General features: G+C 47.7%; 1 protein-coding gene across 1 annotated transcript in view; it reads right to left on the bottom strand.

Moving 5' to 3' along the window:
• LOC137437736 (polycystin-1-like protein 2) overlaps nucleotides 1–21,428 on the bottom strand; it is a 262,258-nt gene that overhangs the window by 195,274 nt on the left and 45,556 nt on the right. Inside the window, exons 4-5 of the mRNA XM_078766376.1 lie at nucleotides 3,248–3,505; nucleotides 2,365–2,968 (exon numbers count right to left, since the gene is read on the bottom strand). Coding sequence (XP_078622502.1) covers nucleotides 2,365–2,968; nucleotides 3,248–3,505 — 862 coding nt within the window. The remainder of the gene's footprint in view (nucleotides 1–2,364; nucleotides 2,969–3,247; nucleotides 3,506–21,428) is intronic.

Genomic DNA, 21,428 nt, shown 5'->3' with positions numbered 1-21,428 from the left:
GCAAATCCTTGAGGAGAACCTGCTTCAGAGTGCAAAAGACCTTTGACTGCAGTGCAGATTTACGTTCCAGCAGGACAATGTCCCCAAACGTACAGCCAAATCAACACTTGAATGGCTTCAGAACAAGAATGTGAAAGTCCTTGAGTGGCCCCGCCAAAGCCCAGACTTGAATCCCATTAAGAATGTGTGGAACGACTTGAAGATTGCTGTTCACCAACACTCCCCATCCAACTTGATAGAGCTTGAGCAAATCTGCAAGGAAGAATGGGAGAAACTCCCCAAATTCAGATGTGCAAAGCTGATACAGACATACCCAAGAAGACTCGAAGCTGTAATCACTGCCAAAGGTGCTTCTACAAAGTATTGAATCAGAGGGTTAAATACTTATGTAAATTAGATATTTCTGTAATTCATTTTTAATTATTTTGTAAAAATTTCAAAAACAAAATTCCACTTTGACAGAATGGAGTGTTGTTATGTTTGTGGGGGTAGCGATGGAATATCATAGGCCAGGTAGGATTGTATAGGGTAGGGTGCTCCGTATGCCGTGTAGAAACCTTCCTGTGACTAAGTAGGGCCGGATGTCCGTGTAAGTGTATATTTGTCTCCATGCAAGGGGTGGAGCTAATTAGTTCGGGTATAAAGGTAACTTTCCCAGTGTGTAAATTGCCTCTGTAGTTTCTTTCCCCTTTGTTCTTATAAAACACACACCCCCGCCATGCATTCAGCACCTAAATTAAACCATATGATCGCCGACCGGATCTGAACACTACCACTTACACCAACCAGCTGAGCCATCTGAAGAGGCGTCAAGAAGGGCCGTGAGGCCCCGCCCCAAAAGGAATGATTGATAGCCATAGACTGATGCGATGGCGCTCTGATTGGAGTGCGGGTGATGTCAGAGAGAACATTCTAGCGCCGGGGCCAAAAAGGACACGTCCCGCCATTTTTGCTCTCTTGCGCTCGGTTTCATTGTGAGAAGTCGCACTTCCTGCTCTCTCTTGGTCCTGGCTTTCATCCTCTCACGGTCACAGTTATACGCTCTCTCTTGGTTCTGACATTCATTACGAGCAGACACACTCTTGGTCCGGGCTTCCATCGCGTGCAGTCGCACTTCTCTCTCTACTCCGTGCCGTGTGCGCCTGAGAAACCTCGGAGTTTGGTGGAGCAGGGAGCGAACGGAGGAAGGACACCTGCTGCCGCTTCACGGCTCAGTGTGCCGTGTGGCGATTCGTGCCATCCAGACCAGAGTTAAGTGCCGGCCGGCAGGAACATTATTTATTTTTTACTTTTGTTTTCCCCTTGTGTTGTATATGAGTCCGTATGGAGATGTCTCAATATAGGATTTCTTTTACCTCAACATTATTTTTATCGTGTTGCATTAATTTTATTAAACCTTTATTTGTTACATTTCAAACCCGTATCTGTCTTGATTATCTGTCGTGGGATTGAAGATGCCCAAGTGAAATCCGTGCAGGTAAGCCTCATCACCCATCCCCGCGCTTGTAAAAGGCACCGCCATAGTTTTGGGTGAACGCCTCAGAGTTAAAGCTCGGTTGGCCATCCGTCACCCAGGGGTCTTAACCCCGGGGACACGACAGCATTATGTGCAGATCTCAATTTAATCAATTTTTAATTCAGGCTGTATCAACAAAATGTGAAAAAAGTGAAGGGGTATGAATACTTTCTGAAGGCCCTGTATTATTCACACATAAAGACGGAAAACCTCGTAACCTCCATCCAGGTGTTCACCGCATCCCTGATGAATGCAGTAAAGTTTGCATTGGTGAAACTGGCAGGACTTTCACCAGTAGACAGAGAAACATCAAGCACAAACTTTCGAGGCTAATGGAAAAAGTCAGAAATGGTCAATCATGCACAGACCAATAATCATCACATACCACGGACGGGCAGGAAACTTCTCACATCCATCAGCCAATGGCACAAAAAGAGAATCGGAGAAGCAATGGAGATACATTTACATCACAAGGTCCCCCAAATAAACGTGCTACCCATTAGCGATATCTGGCTCCCCGTCATTGAAAAGCAGACACCTACAGTATCAATACACTGAGACAATCGACCATAATGAGCAAGACCACACTGGCCAATCAGCACCCCACAATAACCAGCCAATGGGGGATGTGCAGTTCTTATAAACTCTGCGCCCATTAATTCGTCATTTCCTCCTGTCGATGGGCGGAGCATGCTGCCTCAAACGTTGAGGCCTACTTTACCCCTTTTTATTTTGCTTTCGAGCTATTTTTTTTGAAGTATAAAGAATATAAATAGGTTTTTTAAGAGCCAACAATGTTGTAAACCGTTAACCCTTTACTTTATTATAAATATTGTTTGGTATTTTACCTGCATGTTCAATGAAGAAATATGATAAACCAGCCTTTACCAGCGTCTTCTTAACAAACAGGCGTTCATAAGGCCCTGGTAAAAAATGCTCATTTTGCGGTTCCTGTTTTGCAGTGACAGACATATTGTCTGGAGTTTCTGTGGACTCCACACCTGAAGTGTCTGGAGCTTCTGTGGACTCCACACCTGAAGCGTCGATTGGGGTGGCTGAGGAAGTCAAAGTATGTTCTGTCAGATTCAACGGGAACACTGTGAAGTTCTGCTGGAACACTGGTTTCGACCCAGAGAATTCGCCATTTAAAAAGTATACCGTGATGGGTTTCTCAAACCAGCTTGTGTTCAAGATGTCCAACGCAACGGAGGTGTCCCGCGACGGCACTAGGAACTTCAGTACCAGCCAGCACCTGGTACAGGTGGACTGTGCCGTGCTCCGTACCACTCGAGCCTGCGGCCCCCGAATGCGAATGGGCCTGCTGTCTAGGGTAAGGGTGACCTTGCTGTGCGCCATAGAAACAGCTGAGCCAACTTGCAACTGCACAACAGCACTGTCCATGAAGGCTGAAGAGTTGTCCCAGGTGAAAGGGCTTTTCTTGTACGTCATAACCTGTACAAGGAAAGGAGGAATAAAGCACGACTTCATGCATGTTGTTGTTTTGCTCTGGTTTCCACTCAAATGATAACTCGTTTATCCTTTTAAAACTAATTTGTGCAAGTTAAACTTCAAAACAACTTTCGTGTTTCCCACACTTCGACGACCAATTACACGTACACCACATGTATGTTACACTAATGTGCAGGAAGAAGCATTTCCAGCACAAGCTAACGCAGTACTCCAGAATTCATGAAAACATATACACATGTGTACACCATACAGTACAGGTACCGTTAAAGGAGTAGTTGATGGAGACGACATTGCAGGATCGTTGTTGTTGTTGTTGTTGGTGTTGTTTGGAACACTGGCTTTTACGTCTGCTGTTTCCCATTCCAAATCTCCAGGAGAAGATCCCGAGGCAACCTTAACTAGAAACGTGTGTGTTGATGAATTGAATATATTTGCTGCTCCACCTGGAACCATCCTTTCGGTCATTGTTGAGCCGACGATTTCAAAGGTAGCTTCCACCTGGCTAAAAGTTTTATTCATCTGGAAGAAATATCAGTGAGAAGTTAAAAACGGTCTCATGCTACATTGATGACATTTTTTATTTGGTGTTCATATTATAGGATTGTATTTGGGTTCATATTATAGGATTGTATTTGGGATCATATTGTAGGATTGTATTTGGGTTCCTATTGTAGGATTGTATTTGGGTTCCTATTGTAGGATTGTATTTGGGTTCCTATTGTAGGATTGTATTTGGGTTCCTATTGTAGGATTGTATTTGGGTTCATATTATAGGATTGTATTTGGGTTCCTATTGTAGGATTGTATTTGGGTTCCTATTGTAGGATTGTATTTGGGTTCCTATTGCAGGATTGTATTTGGGTTCCTATTGTAGGATTGTATTTGGGTTCTTATTGTAGGATTGTATTTGGGTTCATATTATAGGATTGTATTTGTGTTCCTATTGTAGGATTGTATTTGGGTTCCTATTGTAGGATTGTATTTGGGTTCCTATTGTAGGATTGTATTTGGGTTCCTATTATAGGATTGTATTTGGGATCATATTATAGGATTGTATTTGGGATCATATTATAGGATTGTATTTGGGATCATATTATAGGATTGTATTTGGGTTCCTATTGTAGGATTGTATTTGCGTTCCTATTGTAGGATTGTATTTGGGTTCCTATTGTAGGATTGTATTTGGGTTCCTATTGTAGGATTGTATTTGGGTTCCTATTGTAGGATTGTATTTGGGTTCCTATTACAGGATTGTATTTGGGATCATATTATAGGATTGTTTTTGGGATCATATTATAGGATTGTATTTGGGATCATATAGGATTGTATTTGGGATCATATTACATGATTTTATTTGGGTTCATATTATAAGATTGTATTTGGGTTCATATTATATGATTGTATTTGGGTTCATATTATAAGATTGTATTTGGGATCATATTATATGATTGTATTTGGGTTCCTATTGTAGGATTGTATTTGGGTTCCTATTGTAGGATTGTATTTGGGTTCCTATTGTAGGATTGTATTTGGGTTCCTATTGTAGGATTGTATTTGGGTTCCTATTGTAGGATTGTATTTGGGTTCCTATTGTAGGATTGTATTTGGGTTCCTATTGTAGGATTGTATTTGGGTTCCTATTACAGGATTGTATTTGGGATCATATTATAGGATTGTTTTTGGGATCATATTATAGGATTGTATTTGGGATCATATAGGATTGTATTTGGGATCATATTATATGATTTTATTTGGGTTCATATTATAAGATTGTATTTGGGTTCATATTATATGATTGTATTTGGGTTCATATTATAAGATTGTATTTGGGATCATATTATATGATTGTATTTGGGTTCCTATTGTAGGATTGTATTTGGGTTCCTATTGTAGGATTGTATTTGGGTTCCTATTGTAGGATTGTATTTGGGTTCCTATTGTAGGATTGTATTTGGGTTCATATTATAGGATTGTATTTGGGTTCCTATTGTAGGATTGTATTTGGGTTCCTATTGTAGGATTGTATTTGGGTTCCTATTGTAGGATTGTATTTGGGTTCATATTATAGGATTGTATTTGGGTTCATATTATAGGATTGTATTTGGGATCATATTATATAATTTTATTTGGGTTCATATTATAGGATTGTATTTGGGTTCATATTATATGATTGTATTTGGGTTCATATTATTTGATTGTATTTGGGTTCATATTATAAGATTGTATTTGGGTATTTGGTGATTAAATGGTTGTTATGCTGAGAGATTAATGTAAAAGGAATAGTTTGTATTTGGGTTCATATTATATGATTGTATTTGGGTTCATATTATATGATTGTATTTGTGTTCGTATTATATGATTGTATTTGGGTTCATATTATATGATTGTATTTGGGTTCATATTATAAGATTGTATTTGGGTTCATATTATATGATTGTATTTGGGTTCATATTATAAGATTGTATTTGGGTTCATATTATATGATTGTATTTGGGTATTTGGTGATTAAATGGTTGTTATGCTGAGAGATTAATGTAAAAGGAATAGTTTGTATTTGGGTTCATATTATATGATTGTATTTGGGTTCATATTATATGATTGTATTTGTGTTCGTATTATATGATTGTATTTGGGTTCATATTATATGATTGTATTTGGGTTCATATTATAAGATTGTATTTGGGTTCATATTATATGATTGTATTTGGGTTCATATTATAAGATTGTATTTGGATTCATATTATATGATTGTATTTGGGTATTTGGTGATTAAATGGTTGTTATGCTGAGAGATTAATGTAAAAGGAATAGTTTGTGAAGACATGGATACAGGTAAAGAGGATGGAGGTTAACCCATTGGTGGGCATGCGATATTGCCTATCCTATTATCTAGGTAGTCATTTACCAATACATCAAACATCGATTACTGTAAACCTTCCAAACACAAAGTTATTATGGAAGAGGGCACTCCGTGTATGCCCTCCATGGCGGCTCGCCATCAACACTTCCCTTGGAAGATGGCGTGGTTTTTCAGAGAAACATGAAACATGCATCTTTTTTGATTTGCATTCATCAACATTCCTTCATTTATCCATTCAAACACCCTAAACCTTTCTGAGGATTTCCACACCTCGTGCCACACTGTTTCTGAGCAGTTGGAACAGACGGAGTGCAGGGGAACCCGATTATATAGATGAAAACTTCTTGTGCCACATGGAAAAAGTTTTCAATTCAGTCAAGTCTCCTCTCCTCACAGAATTTCTTATGAAGAAGCGAATATCTTCTGTGACCAAATGCTTATAGAGCTTCAGTTGCTGGGGCTTCTTGGCTTTGTCATGCCAGTAATTGATCAACATCCATAGTTAACCTCAAGAACCAAATCTGGACATTTTCCAAATGGTGAAGTCATCCTTTGGTGGTGCTCAATTCATCACAACATCTAAAGTATTCGCAAGGAGCCGAATGGAGCAAGGCTTTACACGCAAGGCTCTCTCACACCTGAATGCATATTGCTTGAAACTGAAGAGTTCAAAGGTACCTACCTGACAAAAAAAGCTCTGAGAATCATTGGCAGGTACAAGTTACCTGGGCAGAGTGAATTTGTACTTTACCGCATGAACGTCAGCTACATGTGCACTTCCCTATTACTATTCCCCACCACCCCAACAGCTTCCATCCAACTACATTTTTACATTGTGTACCTCATCTCACACTCTTCCCTGTCCATTGAAAACAAACCACACAACATGCATGGCATATGCACACAACATACGTGTGAGCGCACACCTAAACAAAACCAAAATGGGTGTGCGTGCACATCTAGACAAAACCAAAATTGGTGTGGGCACACACCTAGACAAAACCAAAATGGGTGTGGGTGCACACCTAGACAAAACCAAAATTGGTGTGGGTGCACACCTACACAAAACCAAAATTGGTGTGGGTGCACATACACAGTAAACCAAAATGGGTGTGGGTGCACGCCTCGACAAAACCAAAATGGGTGTGGATGCACACCTAGACAAAACCAAAATGGGTGTGGGTGCACACCTAGACAAAACCAAAATGGGAGTGGGTGCACGTACAAACAAAACCAAAATGGGTGTGGGTGCACATACAAACAAAACCAAAATGGGTGTGGGTGCACATACAAACAAAACCAAAATGGGTGTGGGTGCACACCCAGACAAAACCAAAATTGGTGTGGGTGCACATACACAGTAAACCAAAATTGGTGTGGGTGCACACATCGACAAAACCAAAATGGGTGTGGGCATACATCTAGACAAAACCAAAATGGGTGTGGGTACACACCTAGACTAAACCAAAATGGGTGTGGGTGCACACCTAGACAAAACCAAAATGGGTGTGGTAATACACCTAGACAAAACCAAAATGGGTGTGGGCATACACCTAGACTAAACCAAAATGGGTGTGGGCACACACCTAGACAAAACTAAAATGGGTGTGGGTGCACATACAAACAAAACCAAAATGGGTGTGGGTGCACACCTAGACTGGGTGTGGGTGCACACCTAGACTGGGTGTGGGTGCACACCTAGACAAAACCAAAATGGGTGTGGGTGCACACCTAGACAAAACCAAAATGGGTGTGGGCACACACCTAGACAAAACCAAAATGGGTGTGGGTGCACACCTAGACAAAACCAAAATGGGGGTGGGTGCACACCTAGACTAAACCAAAATGGGTGTGGGTGCACACCCAGACAAAACCAAAATTGGTGTGGGTGCACATACACAGTAAACCAAAATGGGTGTGGGTGCACACCTCGACAAAACCAAAATGGGTGTGGATGCACACCTAGACAAAACCAAAAATGGGGGTGGGTGCACACCTAGACAAAACCAAAATGGGTGTGGGTGCACACCTAGACGAAACCAAAATGGCTGTGGGTGCACACCTAGACAAAACCAAAACGGGTGTGGGTGCACACCTAGACTAGTCCAAAATGGGTGTGGGTGCACACCTAGACAAAACCAAAATGGGAGTGGGTGCACATACAAACAAAACCAAAATGGGTGTGGGTGCACATACAAACAAAACCAAAATGGGGGTGGGTGCACACCTAGACAAAATAAAAATGGGAGTGGGTGCACATACAAACAAAACCAAAATGGGTGTGGGTGCACATACAAACAAAACCAAAATGGGGGTGGGTGCACACCCAGACAAAACCAAAATGGGTGTGGGTGCACACCCAGACAAAACCAAAATTGGTGTGGGTGCACATACACAGTAAACCAAAATGGGTGTGGGTGCACACCTCGACAAAACCAAAATGGGTGTGGATGCACACCTAGACAAAACCAAAATGGGTGTGGGTGCACACCTAGACTAAACCAAAATTGGTGTGGGTGCACACCCAGACAAAACCAAAATTGGTGTGGGTGCACATACACAGTAAACCAAAATGGGTGTGGGTGCACACCTCGACAAAACCAAAATGGGTGTGGATGCACACCTAGATAAAACCAAAATGGGTGTGGGTGCACACCTAGACAAAACCAAAATGGGAGTGGGTGCACATACAAACAAAACCAAAATGGGTGTGGGTGCACATACAGACAAAACCAAAATGGGAGTGGGTGCACACCCAGACAAAACCAAAATGGGTGTGGGTGCACACCCAGACAAAACCAAAATGGGTGTGGGTGCACACCTAGACTAAACCAAAATGGGTGTGGGTGCACACCCAGACAAAACCAAAATTGGTGTGGGTGCACATACACAGTAAACCAAAATGGGTGTGGGTGCACACCTCGGCAAAACCAAAATGGGTGTGGATGCACACCAAGACAAAATCAAAATGGGTGTGGGTGCACACATAGACTAAACCAAAATTGGTGTGGGTGCACACCCAGACAAAACCAAAATTGGAGTGGGTGCACATACACAGTAAACCAAAATGGGTGTGGGTGCACACCTAGACGAAACCAAAATGGGTGTGGATGCACACCTAGACAAAACCAAAATGGGTGTGGGTGCACACCTAGACAAAACTAAAATGGGAGTGGGTGCACATACAAACAAAACCAAAATGGGTGTGGGTGCACATACAAACAAAACCAAAATGGGGGTGGGTGCACACCCAGACAAAACCAAAATGGGTGTGGGTGCACACCCAGACAAAACCAAAATGGGGGTGGGTGCACACCTAGACTAAACCAAAATGGGTGTGGGTGCACACCCAGACAAAACCAAAATTGGTGTGGGTGCACATACACAGTAAACCAAAATGGGTGTGGGTGCACACCTCGGCAAAACCAAAATGGGTGTGGATGCACACCGAGACAAAATCAAAAATGGGTGTGGGTGCACACATAGACTAAACCAAAATTGGTGTGGGTGCACACCCAGACAAAACCAAAATTGGAGTGGGTGCACATACACAGTAAACCAAAATGGGTGTGGGTGCACACCTAGACGAAACCAAAATGGGTGTGGATGCACACCTAGACAAAACCAAAATGGGTGTGGGTGCACACCTAGACAAAACTAAAATGGGAGTGGGTGCACATACAAACAAAACCAAAATGGGTGTGGGTGCACATACAAACAAAACCAAAATGGGGGTGGGTGCACACCCAGACAAAACCAAAATGGGTGTGGGTGCACACCCAGACAAAACCAAAATGGGGGTGGGTGCACACCTAGACTAAACCAAAATGGGTGTGGGTGCACACCCAGACAAAACCAAAATTGGTGTGGGTGCACATACACAGTAAACCAAAATGGGTGTGGGTGCACACCTCGACAAAACCAAAATGGGTGTGGATGCACACCTAGACAAAACCAAAAATGGGGGTGGGTGCACACCTAGACAAAACCAAAATGGGAGTGGGTGCACATACAAACAAAACCAAAATGGGTGTGGGTGCACATACAAACAAAACCAAAATGGGGGTGGGTGCACACCCAGACAAAACCAAAATTGGTGTGGGTGCACATACACAGTAAACCAAAATGGGTGTGGGTGTACACCTCGACAAAACCAAAATGGGTGTGGATGCACACCTAGACAAAACCAAAATGGGTGTGGGCATACACCTAGACAAAACCAAAATGGGTGTGGGTGCACACCTAGACTAAACCAAAATGGGTGTGGGTGCACACCCAGACAAAACCAAAATGGGTGTGGGTGCACACCTAGACTAAACCAAAATGGGTGTGGGTGCACACCTAGACTAAACCAAAATGGGTGTGGGTGCACACCCAGACAAAACCAAAATTGGTGTGAGTGCAAAAGTCGGCCTCGCCCATATTAACTCTTAAACTAATCCTTTTGATATTCATTTGCATAATAGTTACTCGTATTACCATTCGTTAAACTTGCTATAAATCCCTTTGTAATCGTAATTTGTAGGGACCTTTTAAAATAATGTAACGGGTAATGTAGTATTTAGTATAACTTCTATAGTCAACTTAGTAAGGGGCTCCTTCCAGACACATGGTATTCCAACCAGGGTGACCTCTCTCTTTCTCCCTCTCGACAAAAGGATAATTCTCTTTGATTTCTCACCCGTCTCGACTCGTGCAGAACCGCCTGCTGAGATAAACAATTAATTCCGCTGGGCTCCGCGTTATCTCAAAGATTCACTCGAGCGTTTGTTGCGACAAACTCGTGGGAGCCCTTTTCTAGGGCAAACGGCCGGATCTCAAACCTTGCAAGGTCATAAACAGCTAGAACTCCTTTTGTGTTTCTCTCTGCTTCACCCTGCCATCTGGCACATGTAAGGTTTTTACGATTGTGTTATCTGATGTTGACAATGTACAAACACGTGCGCAGCACGATTCTTATTAGAGTTTTCACGGCAGGGCCTTGGGCTGTCCACCTTGTCGTGTTAAACTGCTCCATGGCCATGAACTGACCTGATTGTCGAATAAACTACGTTTTCCTGAGAACTGCATTTTGCCTGGACTCCAATCTCCGACTCTGGCGAGTTGGTCTTTCTGGTGGTCTTTCTGTCTTCTACCGACTCCTCTCCGGCCTAGCTCCCCCAGCTCTCTCTGTGCTCTGTCCCCCAATTATTCCTGCAGGTCGCACAAGATCTGCCAGCAACCCTCTGATGGTTAAACTGCCGAAATCAAGACTCTATTCACCTTCACTCTTTCATTCCTCTTTTTTCCTGCCTCTGGAACAAACTCCCTCACTCCCTTCAATCCCACTCCTCCCTCCAGGTCTTTAAAACAGCTGTTCACCACCATCTCTTATCTTCCCCCATCCAAAACCTTGATCTTTACTACCCCCGTTAATTCACCCCAGATCCACTTTTTTGAAATACCGACTTCTTTCCTGGAAGTTCGAGGAGTGTCCATGTGTTTTTTTACCTCTCCCACCCACCCTCCTCCTCCCCCCTTCCCATGCCTCCTCCTCCCAAGCCCTCTCCCTCCCACAGTTGTCCCCACAGAGCAGATGTCCCTGCTCTCCATCTTGTCTCCCGCTCCCTTTATCATGTGTTTTATGTGTCAGTTTGTCTTTTTGTGATCAACGAGCTCTTATACGAGCCTTGATCTTGTATACAAAAAAAATAAAAATAAAGACCCAAAATATGCTGAAGTCCCAAAAGACCCAAAGACTGAAAATACCCTGAAAACCCAATGGACACCAAAGACTCAAAATGTTGGTAAGACCCAAATGCCCTAGGACCCAGAAGACCCCAGAGACCCATTATACCCCAAACACCAAAATACCCGAAGACTCAAAATATCCAGTAGACTGTTAAAGACAAAAGATAATGAAGGCCTAGAAGACCCCAATGACTTTGAAGACCCAAAATACCCTGAAGACCCAAAATACCCCAAAGACCCAAAGGACCCCAAAGACCCAAAAGACTGAAAATACCCTGAAAACCCAATGGACCCCAAAGACCCCAAGGATCCAAAAGACCCAAATAACCCCAAGGACCCAAATGACAAAGAGGACCCACAAGACCCCAGAGACCCCAAAGACCCAAAACCCCCTGAAGACCCCAAAGACCCTTAAAGACCATTTAGACCCAAAATACCCCAAAAACCCAAAAGACCCATAGGATCCAAAAGACCCAAACAACCCCAAGGACCCAAATGACAAAGATGTCCCAAAATATCCCAATGACTCAGAAGACCCCCAAGGACTCTGAAGATCCAAAATACCCCAAAGACCCAAAGGACCAAAAGACACTAAAGACCCAAAATACCCTGATGATCGAAAAGACCCAAACAACCCCAAGGACCCAAATGACAAAGATGACCCAAAATACCCCCAATGACTCAGAAGACCCCCAAGGACTCTGAAGATCCAAAATACCCCAAAGACCCAAAAGACTGAAAAGACCCTGAAGACCCAAAAGACCATGAAGATCCAAAATACCCAAACAACAAAGAGGACCCAAAATACCCCAATGACTCAGAAGACCCCCAAGGATTCTGAAGATCCAAAATACCCCAAAGACCCAAAAAGACCCAATGGACACCAAACACCCAAAATACCCCCAAAGACCCAAAATGTGCTGAAGACCCAAAATACCCCAAAGACTGAAAAGTCCCTTAAGACCCAATGGACCCCAAATACACAAAATTTTGGTAAGACCCAAAGACCTAAAATACCCTAAGACCTCAAGGACCCAGAAGTCCCCAAAGACCATAAACACTCAAAGACCCAAAATACCATGTACACTGTTAAAGACACAAAAGACCATGAAGACCATGAAGACCCCGAAGTCGCAAAAGACCCAAAAGACAGAAAAGTCATTGAAAACCCAATTGACCCCAAACACCCAAAATACCCCAAAGACCCAAAAGACCCCGAAGACTCTTAAATACCTAAAATACCACAAAACCCAAAAGACACTGATGACCCCAAATTCCCCAAAAGACTGAAAAGACCCCAAGGCCCTTAAAGACCCCAAAATACCCCAAATACCCTTAAAGACCCAAAATACCACAAAGATGCAAAAGACCCCCAAAGACCCTTAAACACCCAAAAGACCACGAGCTCTGAAAAGGCCCTGAATACCCAAAGACCCTTAAATATGCAGAAGACCAAAAAGACCCAAAATACTCCAAAGACGGCAAGACCCTTAAAGACAACAAAAACCCAAAAGGCCCTGAAGACCCAAAAATCCCCAAAGACCCATAAATACACTGAAGACCTAAAACACTGAAAATACCCCAAGACCCTGAAAGACCCAAAAGACCACTGAGACACAAAATACCCAAAAGACCCTGAAGATCCAAAGACCCCAAGTACCCTTAAATACCCAGAAGACCCAAAAGACCCTGAAGACTAAAAATACCCCAAAGATCCAAAAGACACATAAGACCATTAAATACCACAAGGAAGATCCATATATCAAAGACCCATAAAGACCCAAAACACCAAAAAGACATGAAGACCCCAGAGACCCAAAATACCCCGAAGACCGTTAACAACCCCACAGAACCATACAATCCTAAACACCAAAAAGACCCTTAAAGACCATGAGGACCCAGTGGAACCCAAAGATCCAAAATACCAAGATGACTGAAAAGACCTGAGGACTCCAAAAAGGCAGATGACCCAAAGGACTCAAATGACCTAAAAGACCCCAAAGACCCAAAATGAACCAGAAGATCCCAAAGATGCAAAAGAGCTACAGCACCCAAAAGACCCAAATTAACCAGAGGACCCAAAAGACCCTTAGGACTCTGAAGATCCAAAAAGAAGAGTAATTATGTCTCTTACATTGGAATTGTAGATGGTGGCTTGCAAACCGAGCTTCAAGGTCAGTGTACCGAAGCGGGTTTTTTTTTAATTACAATAAATACACGGCGTAAGGAGGTGAAATTCGCTGAACGTGACATGCAAAGTGCGCCGAGTAAACTGAGTGTTCATTTACGTCTGTAGGATGTCAATCCAAAACACCAAAAAGACCCTTAAACACCCTGAGGACGCAGTTGACCCAAAAGACCGAAATTACCCCAAAGACACAAAATACCCCAAAGATCCAGATGACCGAAAAGACCCGAGGACCCCAAAGATCCAGAGGACACAAAACACTCAAATGACCCAAAAGACCCTGAGGACCCAAATGACCCAGAGGACATAAAAGACCCAAAAGATCCCAAGGATGCAAAAGAGCTTGAACACCCAAAAGTCCCAAATGAACCAGAGGACCCAAAAGACCCCGAGGACTCCGAAGACCAAAAAGAAGAGTAATTATGTCTCTTACATTGGAATTGTAGATGGTGTCTTGCAAACCAAGCCTCAAGGTCCGTGTATGGAAGCGTTTTTTATATTTTTATCACAATAAATACAAGGCACACGGAGGTGACATTCGCTGAACATGACGTGCAAAGTGCGCAGAGTAAACCGAGTGTTCATTTACATCTGTAGGATATCTTGTTATAATAGAGCAAACGAAAATGGTTATGTATGTCGTCGCTACGTTTATATGTGACGAAAACGTCTTCTTCTTCTTCAAATAAATTACCACCCTGTGGTGCTGCGCACACACGACTCGATTGCCAAAGATGTAGGCCACACACCGTTTGTATAACAAAGAATCTTTATTCAAAGCTCGTACTTCAGCACTGGGCGGGCTCGAGCTTAGAGCCCGCATATATGTGCCGAGGCCACGCCTAGTCCCCGGGCGTGGCCGATCGGTCGAAAGGCGGGGCATGTGCTTTCGTCCCCCACCTGGACGCTCGCGCCACCCACTGGTGCGCGGAATTATTGCCCCTTGTGCCCACCACACGCGCCCCCCCAGAATTCCCGCGCACCTGAAGGGTGAGTTTGCGGGGAAGCCGGATGACCCGGCCAAAACGCCCCCTGGCGATGGGTGCAGGGCTGGGGAGTAGCGGGCCGGCGGGGCTGGGGGGTGCCGGGGGTCCGACCGCCGGGGGGCGGCCTCGACGCAGAGGCAGAGCTGCTTGCGGGGGGTGGTCCGGATCGAGGTGGGCCGGCTTGAGGCGGTCCACGGAAATGCGATCCAGGGCACCGCCGATGTCGATGGTGAAAAATTTGTCCCCGGTCTCCAGCACGCGGAAGGGCCCGTCGTACGGGGGCCGTAGCAGTGCCCGGTGGGCGTCGTGCCGGACGAAGACGTACTTTGCCGTGCGAAGCTCCGGGGCGACGTGGGAAGGCGGGCAACCGTGGTGTGCCATTGGCACCGGGGCGAACCTCTGGGCGGTCTCCTGAAGGGCGGAGCGCTGTTGCGCCGCGGACCAAGGAGCCGTGGAGTTAGGGATAAATTCACCCGGTACCCGCAGTGGTTGCCCGAAGACCAGCTCCGCCGAGGACGTGCGCAGGTCATCCTTGGGCGCCATCCTGAGGCCCAGCAGGACCCAGGGGAGTCTGTCGACCCAGCCCCCCTCGCGGAGGCTGGCCCGGAGCGCGGCCTTCATTGAGCGATGAAAGCGCTCACACAGGCCATTGGCCTGGGTGTGGTAGGCCGTGGTGCGGTGTAGTTTCACCCAGAGCCCTTGTGCCACCGCGGCCCAGAGCTCCGAGGTGAACTGGGGGCCGCGGTCGGACGAGATGTCCGAGGGGGCACCGAACAGGGCAACCCAAGTGGCGATGAAGGCTTGTGCCACATCAGCCGTAGACGTCGCCGCCAATGGGACGGCCTCCGGCCACCGTGTGGTGCGGTCTACCATGGTGAGGAGGTGGGTGAACCCCCGCGAGGGGGGCAGAGGTCCCACCAAGTCGACGTGCACGTGGTCGAACCGACGCTCGGGCACCGCAAATGGGGCCAACGGGGCCTGGGTGTGGCGGTGGACCTTTGCGCGCTGGCACGCGAGGCACGTCCTGGCCCAGTCGTGGACGTCCTTCCGGAGGCCATGCCAGACGAACTTCGCCGTGACGAGCTTCTGGGATGCCTTCGTGCCCGGGTGGGACAGGCCGTGGATGGCGTCAAAAACGGGGCGCCGCCAGCCAGCGGGCACGATGGGGTGAGGTCGGCCGAGGGAGACGTCGCATAGGAGGGCCGCGCCCGCGGCGTCGAACGGCACCTCGGTGACGCGGAGGCCCGTGACGGCGGTCTGCAAGGCCTGGACGCTGGGGTCGGCGGTCTGGTCCTCCGCCATCCGGGCATAGTCGACCCCGAGGTGGACCGCGTGCATGGCGGACCAGGCAAGGCAATCCGCCACCGGGTTGTCCTTACCCGCCACGTGACGGATGTCCGTCGTGTACTCGGACACGGCCGAGAGGTGACGCTGCTGCCGTGCCGACCATGGCTCAGCGACCTTGGCCATCGTGAACACAAGGGGCTTGTGGTCGACGAAAGCTGTGAACGGGCGGCCCTCCAGCAGATAGCGGAAGTGTCGGACCGCCAGGTGGAGCCCGAGCAGCTCGCGGTCGAAGGTGCTATAGCGGCGTTCGTGCGGGTGAAGCTGCCGGCGAAAAAACGCCAGCGGTTGCCAAGCACCACACACCCATTGCTCATGCACCGCACCCACCGCATAGTCCGACGCGTCGGTGGTGAGGGCGATCGGTGCATCAGGCGCCGGGTGCGCCAGCATGGTGGCATCGGCCAGGGCCAGCTTTGCACCCGCAAACGCCGCGGCCATCGGCTCCGACCAGGCGATGTCACCTTTGCCTGGCTTGCCATGGAGGGCCTCGTGCAAGGGGCGGAGGAGCTGGGCGACTTGGGGCATGAAGCGGTGCTAAAAATTTACCATGCCCAGGAACTCCTGGAGCCCCTTGATCGTGCGGGGCAGTGGGAAATCCATGACCGCCCCCACCTTGGCCGGTAAAGGGACGGCCCCGTGCCTGGTGATGCGGTGCCCCAATAAGTCGATGGTGGCGACGCCGAAACGGCACTTGGCGGGGTTGATGATTAGGCCATGCTGGCCCAGGTGTTCGAAAAGCGTGCGGAGGTGGAGCAGGTCCTCCTCCCGGGACGCGCTCGTGACTAGGATGTCATCCAGGTAGACAAACAGGAAAGGTAAGTCGCGCAAGATGCTGTCCATAAGCCACTGGAACGCCTGGGCCGCATTCTTCAACCCGAAAGGCATTCCTAGGGACTCGAAGAGGCCGAAAGGGGTGATGACGGCCGTCTTCGGGACGTCGTCCGGTTGGACGGGGACCTGGTGGTAGCCCCGGATGAGGTCCACCTTGGAAAACACGGTCGTGTTTGCCAACCGGGTGGAAAAGTCCTGGATATGTGGGACCGGGTAGCGGTCGGGGGTGGTGGCATCATTGAGCCGGCAGTAGTCCCCGCACGGCCGCCATCCCCCGCCGGGCTTCGGCACAATGTGCAGAGGAGAAGCCCAAGCGCTGTTGGAGCGCCGTACGATCCCCAGCCGGTCCAGCGTGGCGAACTCCGCTTTCGCCATGGCGAGCTTCGTGGGCTCGAGCCGGCGTGCCCGGGCATAGACCGGCAGTCCGACCGTGGGTATATGGTGCTCCACCCCGTGTTTAACGGCCACCGCTGAGAAGGTGGGCCGCGTGAGGGCCGGGAAACTGGCGAGCAGGCGGGTAAAGTCGTCCGCTACCGGAAGCGTGCAAACTAAACTCGCCGGGACGGCACCTTCCAGCAAGCCGCTTGGCAAGCCGCTCGGTGAGCCGCTCAGTGAGCCGCTCAATAAGCCGCTCAGCGAACAAGCGAGCGAGCTAAAGGTTTCGGCCTGGACGAGCCGTCTGCGCTTCACGTCGACCAACAACCCATTCGCACATAGGAAGTCCACACCGAGCAGTGCCATTGGCACGCTGGCGGTCACGAACGACCATTGAAAGCACTGCCCTCCGAACCGCAGGGAGAGGCAACGCTTCCCGAATGTGCGGATGGGTGTACCGTTGGCGGCAAGCAAAGCGGGGCCCTGGCCCGCGGTTTGCTTGTCGGACGTGGAGGCAGGGAGGACGCTTACCTGCGCTCCTGTGTCACAAAGAAAACGGCGCCCGGACAAGGTGTCTGTGATGAACAGGAGGCTGCCGGAATGGCCGACGCTCAGGGCCGCTAATGAGCGCCGGCCCGGTCGTTACCCGACCTGTCAAAAGAGCCCGGCGGGCGACACGTTTTAGCCTTGTGGCCAAACCTGGCATGGTAGTAGCACCAGGTTTGCGGCGGCGGCGGCCGTGGTGGTGGCGGCGGCGGTGGTGGGCGGGGCGCGGCAGCGGCCACGAGGGAAGCCGGGGGCGCTGTAGCCTCTGCCCCGGGATCCACGACGGCAGCACCGTAACCCGACCGCATGTCGCAGGCGGCGAAAAACTTGTCGGCCTCTACGGCCAGGGCGCGGGGTTCCTTTATTTTGGAACCGGCCAGAGCGAGGCGTACCTGTAGAGGTAGCTGGCGTAGGAAAAGCGCCCGGAATAAGAAATCCGGGGGCTGGTCACCAAGCAGCGACAGCATAAAATCCATCTGCACAGATGGTCGTGTGTCGCCGAGTTCGGGAAGTTCCAGGAGGCGGTCGGCCCGTTCGAGCTCCGTGAGCCCGAACGTGGCGATGAGGAGACGTTTGAGCGCCTCGTACTTGTTGTCGCCCGGCGGGCGCCGAAGGATGGACACGACTCGGGCGGCAGTGCCGGGCCCGAGGGCGGCGACCACGTGGTAGTACCGGGTCTCGTCCGCCGTTATGCCTCGGAGCTGAAATTGAGCTTCGGCCTGCATGAACCAAATGTCGGCCTGTGCTTCCCAAAACTCCGGGAGTTTGACCGCGACAGCGTTGGTGGCCATGGCGCGTTCTGCGGTCAGCAACGGCTGAACCAATCGGGGTCACCAGTGTGGTGCTGCGCACACATGACTCGATTGCCAGAGGGGTAGGCCACAACGCGTTTGTATAACAAAGAGTCTTTATTCAAAGCTCGTACTTCAGCACTGGGAAGGCTCGAGCTGAGAGCCCGCATATATGTGCCGAGGCCACACCTAGTCCCCGGGCGTGGCCGATCGGTCGAAAGGCGGGGCACGTGCTTTCGTCCCCCGCCTGGATGCTCGCGCCACCCACTGGTGCGCGGAATTATTGCCCCTTGTGCCCGCCACAACCCTCTTAATTAACCCTCTTATTTGCGTTAAGACTGCTGAGACCCCTCAGACCTTTGACGACCCTTTAATTCCCCTGAGACCCTTCAGCCCACCAAAACCCCTGAAGACCCAAAATACCCTGAAGACCCCCAAAGACCTGAAAGACCCAAAACACCCCAAAGACCCAAAATACCCTTCAAGGCCCTGAGGCTCAAAAAGACCCAAAACATCCCGGAGCCTCAAAACACCTTGAAGACACAAAAGACCCCAAAGACTCCAACGACCCAAAACACCCCGAAGACCCAAAACAACCCGAAGACCCAAAACACACCGAATACCCAAAACACCCCGAAGACCCAAAACACCCCGAATACCCTTAAAGACCAAGAATAACCAAAAGCCCCTGAAGACCCAAAAGACACTGAAGACCCTTAAGACCCAAAAGCCTCTGAAGACACCAAACCCAAAAAGCACTGAAGACCCAAAACACCAACGACCCAAAATACCCTTAAAAGCCCTGAAGACCCAAAACACCTCAAAGATCCAAAATATCCTTAAAGGCCCAGAGGATCCAAAAGACCCTGAAGACCCAAATGGCCCTGAAGACCCAAAACACCATGAAGACCCAAAATACACCAAAATGGTCAAAGATGCCTACCCCTCTGAAACGACGTGCGGTGAGGCGCGCCGAGCGCGTCGAGTCACGCTCGTCTAATAAATATAGAAGATATAAGCACATCTGACACAAGGCCCAGGCTTCAGACTTTTGCACGCTCACGCGGCTGCACCGTCAAATACACTGCTCCAACCCATAATTTTTGATGGGCTTTATACTAGTATGTATATAAACTACGAACTGTTTGAACACCGGGTGGATCCTGTCAATTAATTATGTACGTCTATTAATTACGTAGTGTTGCAATATACCTTTCGACACTGGACTGTTCAGACCCCTTAGATAGACCTTTGAAGACCATTTAAGTCCCCATGACCCTCAGGACCACAAAGACCACGAATGAATATGAAGACCCAATGACCCGAGGGTCTTCAAAGACCCAAAACACTAAACCCCAAAGACCCAAAACTCCCCAAAGACCCAAAATACACAAAATACACGGAGGACCCGGAAGATCCAAAATAGCCCGAAGACCATTAAAAATCCAAAAGACCATGAAGACCCAAAATACCCCAAAGCCCTACCCTTAAAGACCCAAAATATCCAAAAATCCCAAAGACCATGAAGACCCATAACAACCAAAATACCCCGAAGACCCCAAAAGGCCCAAAATACTCTGAAGACTCTGAAGACCCCAAAGATCCTCAAAGACACAAAAGACCAAGAAGACCCAAAAGACCCTGAAGAATGGTGTCGCGGTATCACATCCCCCCCCCCCCTTCCCACGCTTCCTCCCCCCAAGCTCTCTTCCTCCCACACATCTCCCTGCTCTTAAATGTTGTGTGCTCTCAAGTGTTTGCGTGCTTCCCATTCTCTTGTCTTCCGCTCCCTCTTTTTATATATTTTGTTTGTCTGGTTGATTTGTTTGTGAAGTAAATGTCAGCTCTTTCACGAGCCTCGATTCAGTATACAAAAAAAAAAAAAAAAAAAAAAAAACCCCCAAAGACCCAAAATATTCAAAAAGACGCTTAAGACCCCTTTGACCCATTAGACCCCAAGATCCTGAAAACCCCCAAGACCCTTCGGACCACTTTTACCTTTAAGACCCTTTCAATACTTTAGACACGTTTAGATCCCTTCACCCTTCCAACCTTTTATAATCTTTAAACCTTTACACCCGTTATGTCCCTTTCGACCCCTGAGACCCCTCATACCTTAACACCATTTAGACCCTTACACTTCAGACCGATTAGACAGAGTGGACCCTTAACCATTTAAAGCTTTACACCACTTGGACTTTTTTTGATTACAAATAAATAATATCATAAATATTACAAATTAATTTGTTCAAAATAAATGTTTGTATTATGATTGGTGTAAAATCATGACAACACAGCAACTCACATTCAGTCAGGTCATCATCCTCAGTTTAAACGTGCCTCTGTGGCGACGTGTGGTGAGGCGAGCATAGCGAGCTGAGCCATGTCGGCCTCAAGCTGACACCGTGTATCGTTCAATCCCGTTCCGAGGTCAGAGAGACTAAAAAATAATCACTGGTAATCTGAGTACGTGCCGAGTTGCAGCACATACAAAAAGTTTAACTAACAGATCCTGCCAGTTTGAAAGTTTTCCACGCGTTTATGTCACACTACTTTGTCTTGCATCGAAGGCACTGATTTTGAATCTAGGCCTATCAGAACACTTGCTTGGGTCACATGACATACAAATGGTGGCGCCCATGTCGCGATGAATGTTTAGTCATGGCCTCGGGAAAATCGCGTTTAAAGTGCTTCATGCACTTTGAACACGTCGTGAATGACATAATTTCTCCGTTTACGCCTCTTAGATGGAGTAAATATCGTGAATGCCTGCAGACGTGGCTGCAAT

This window comes from Myxine glutinosa, chromosome 12 (assembly GCF_964187855.1).
Source record: "Myxine glutinosa chromosome 12, kmMyxGlut1.1, whole genome shotgun sequence".
Taxonomy (NCBI): domain Eukaryota; kingdom Metazoa; phylum Chordata; class Myxini; order Myxiniformes; family Myxinidae; genus Myxine; species Myxine glutinosa.
The sequence above is the reverse complement of the archived record's forward strand: the minus strand, read 5'-3'. Positions and strand labels throughout refer to the sequence as shown.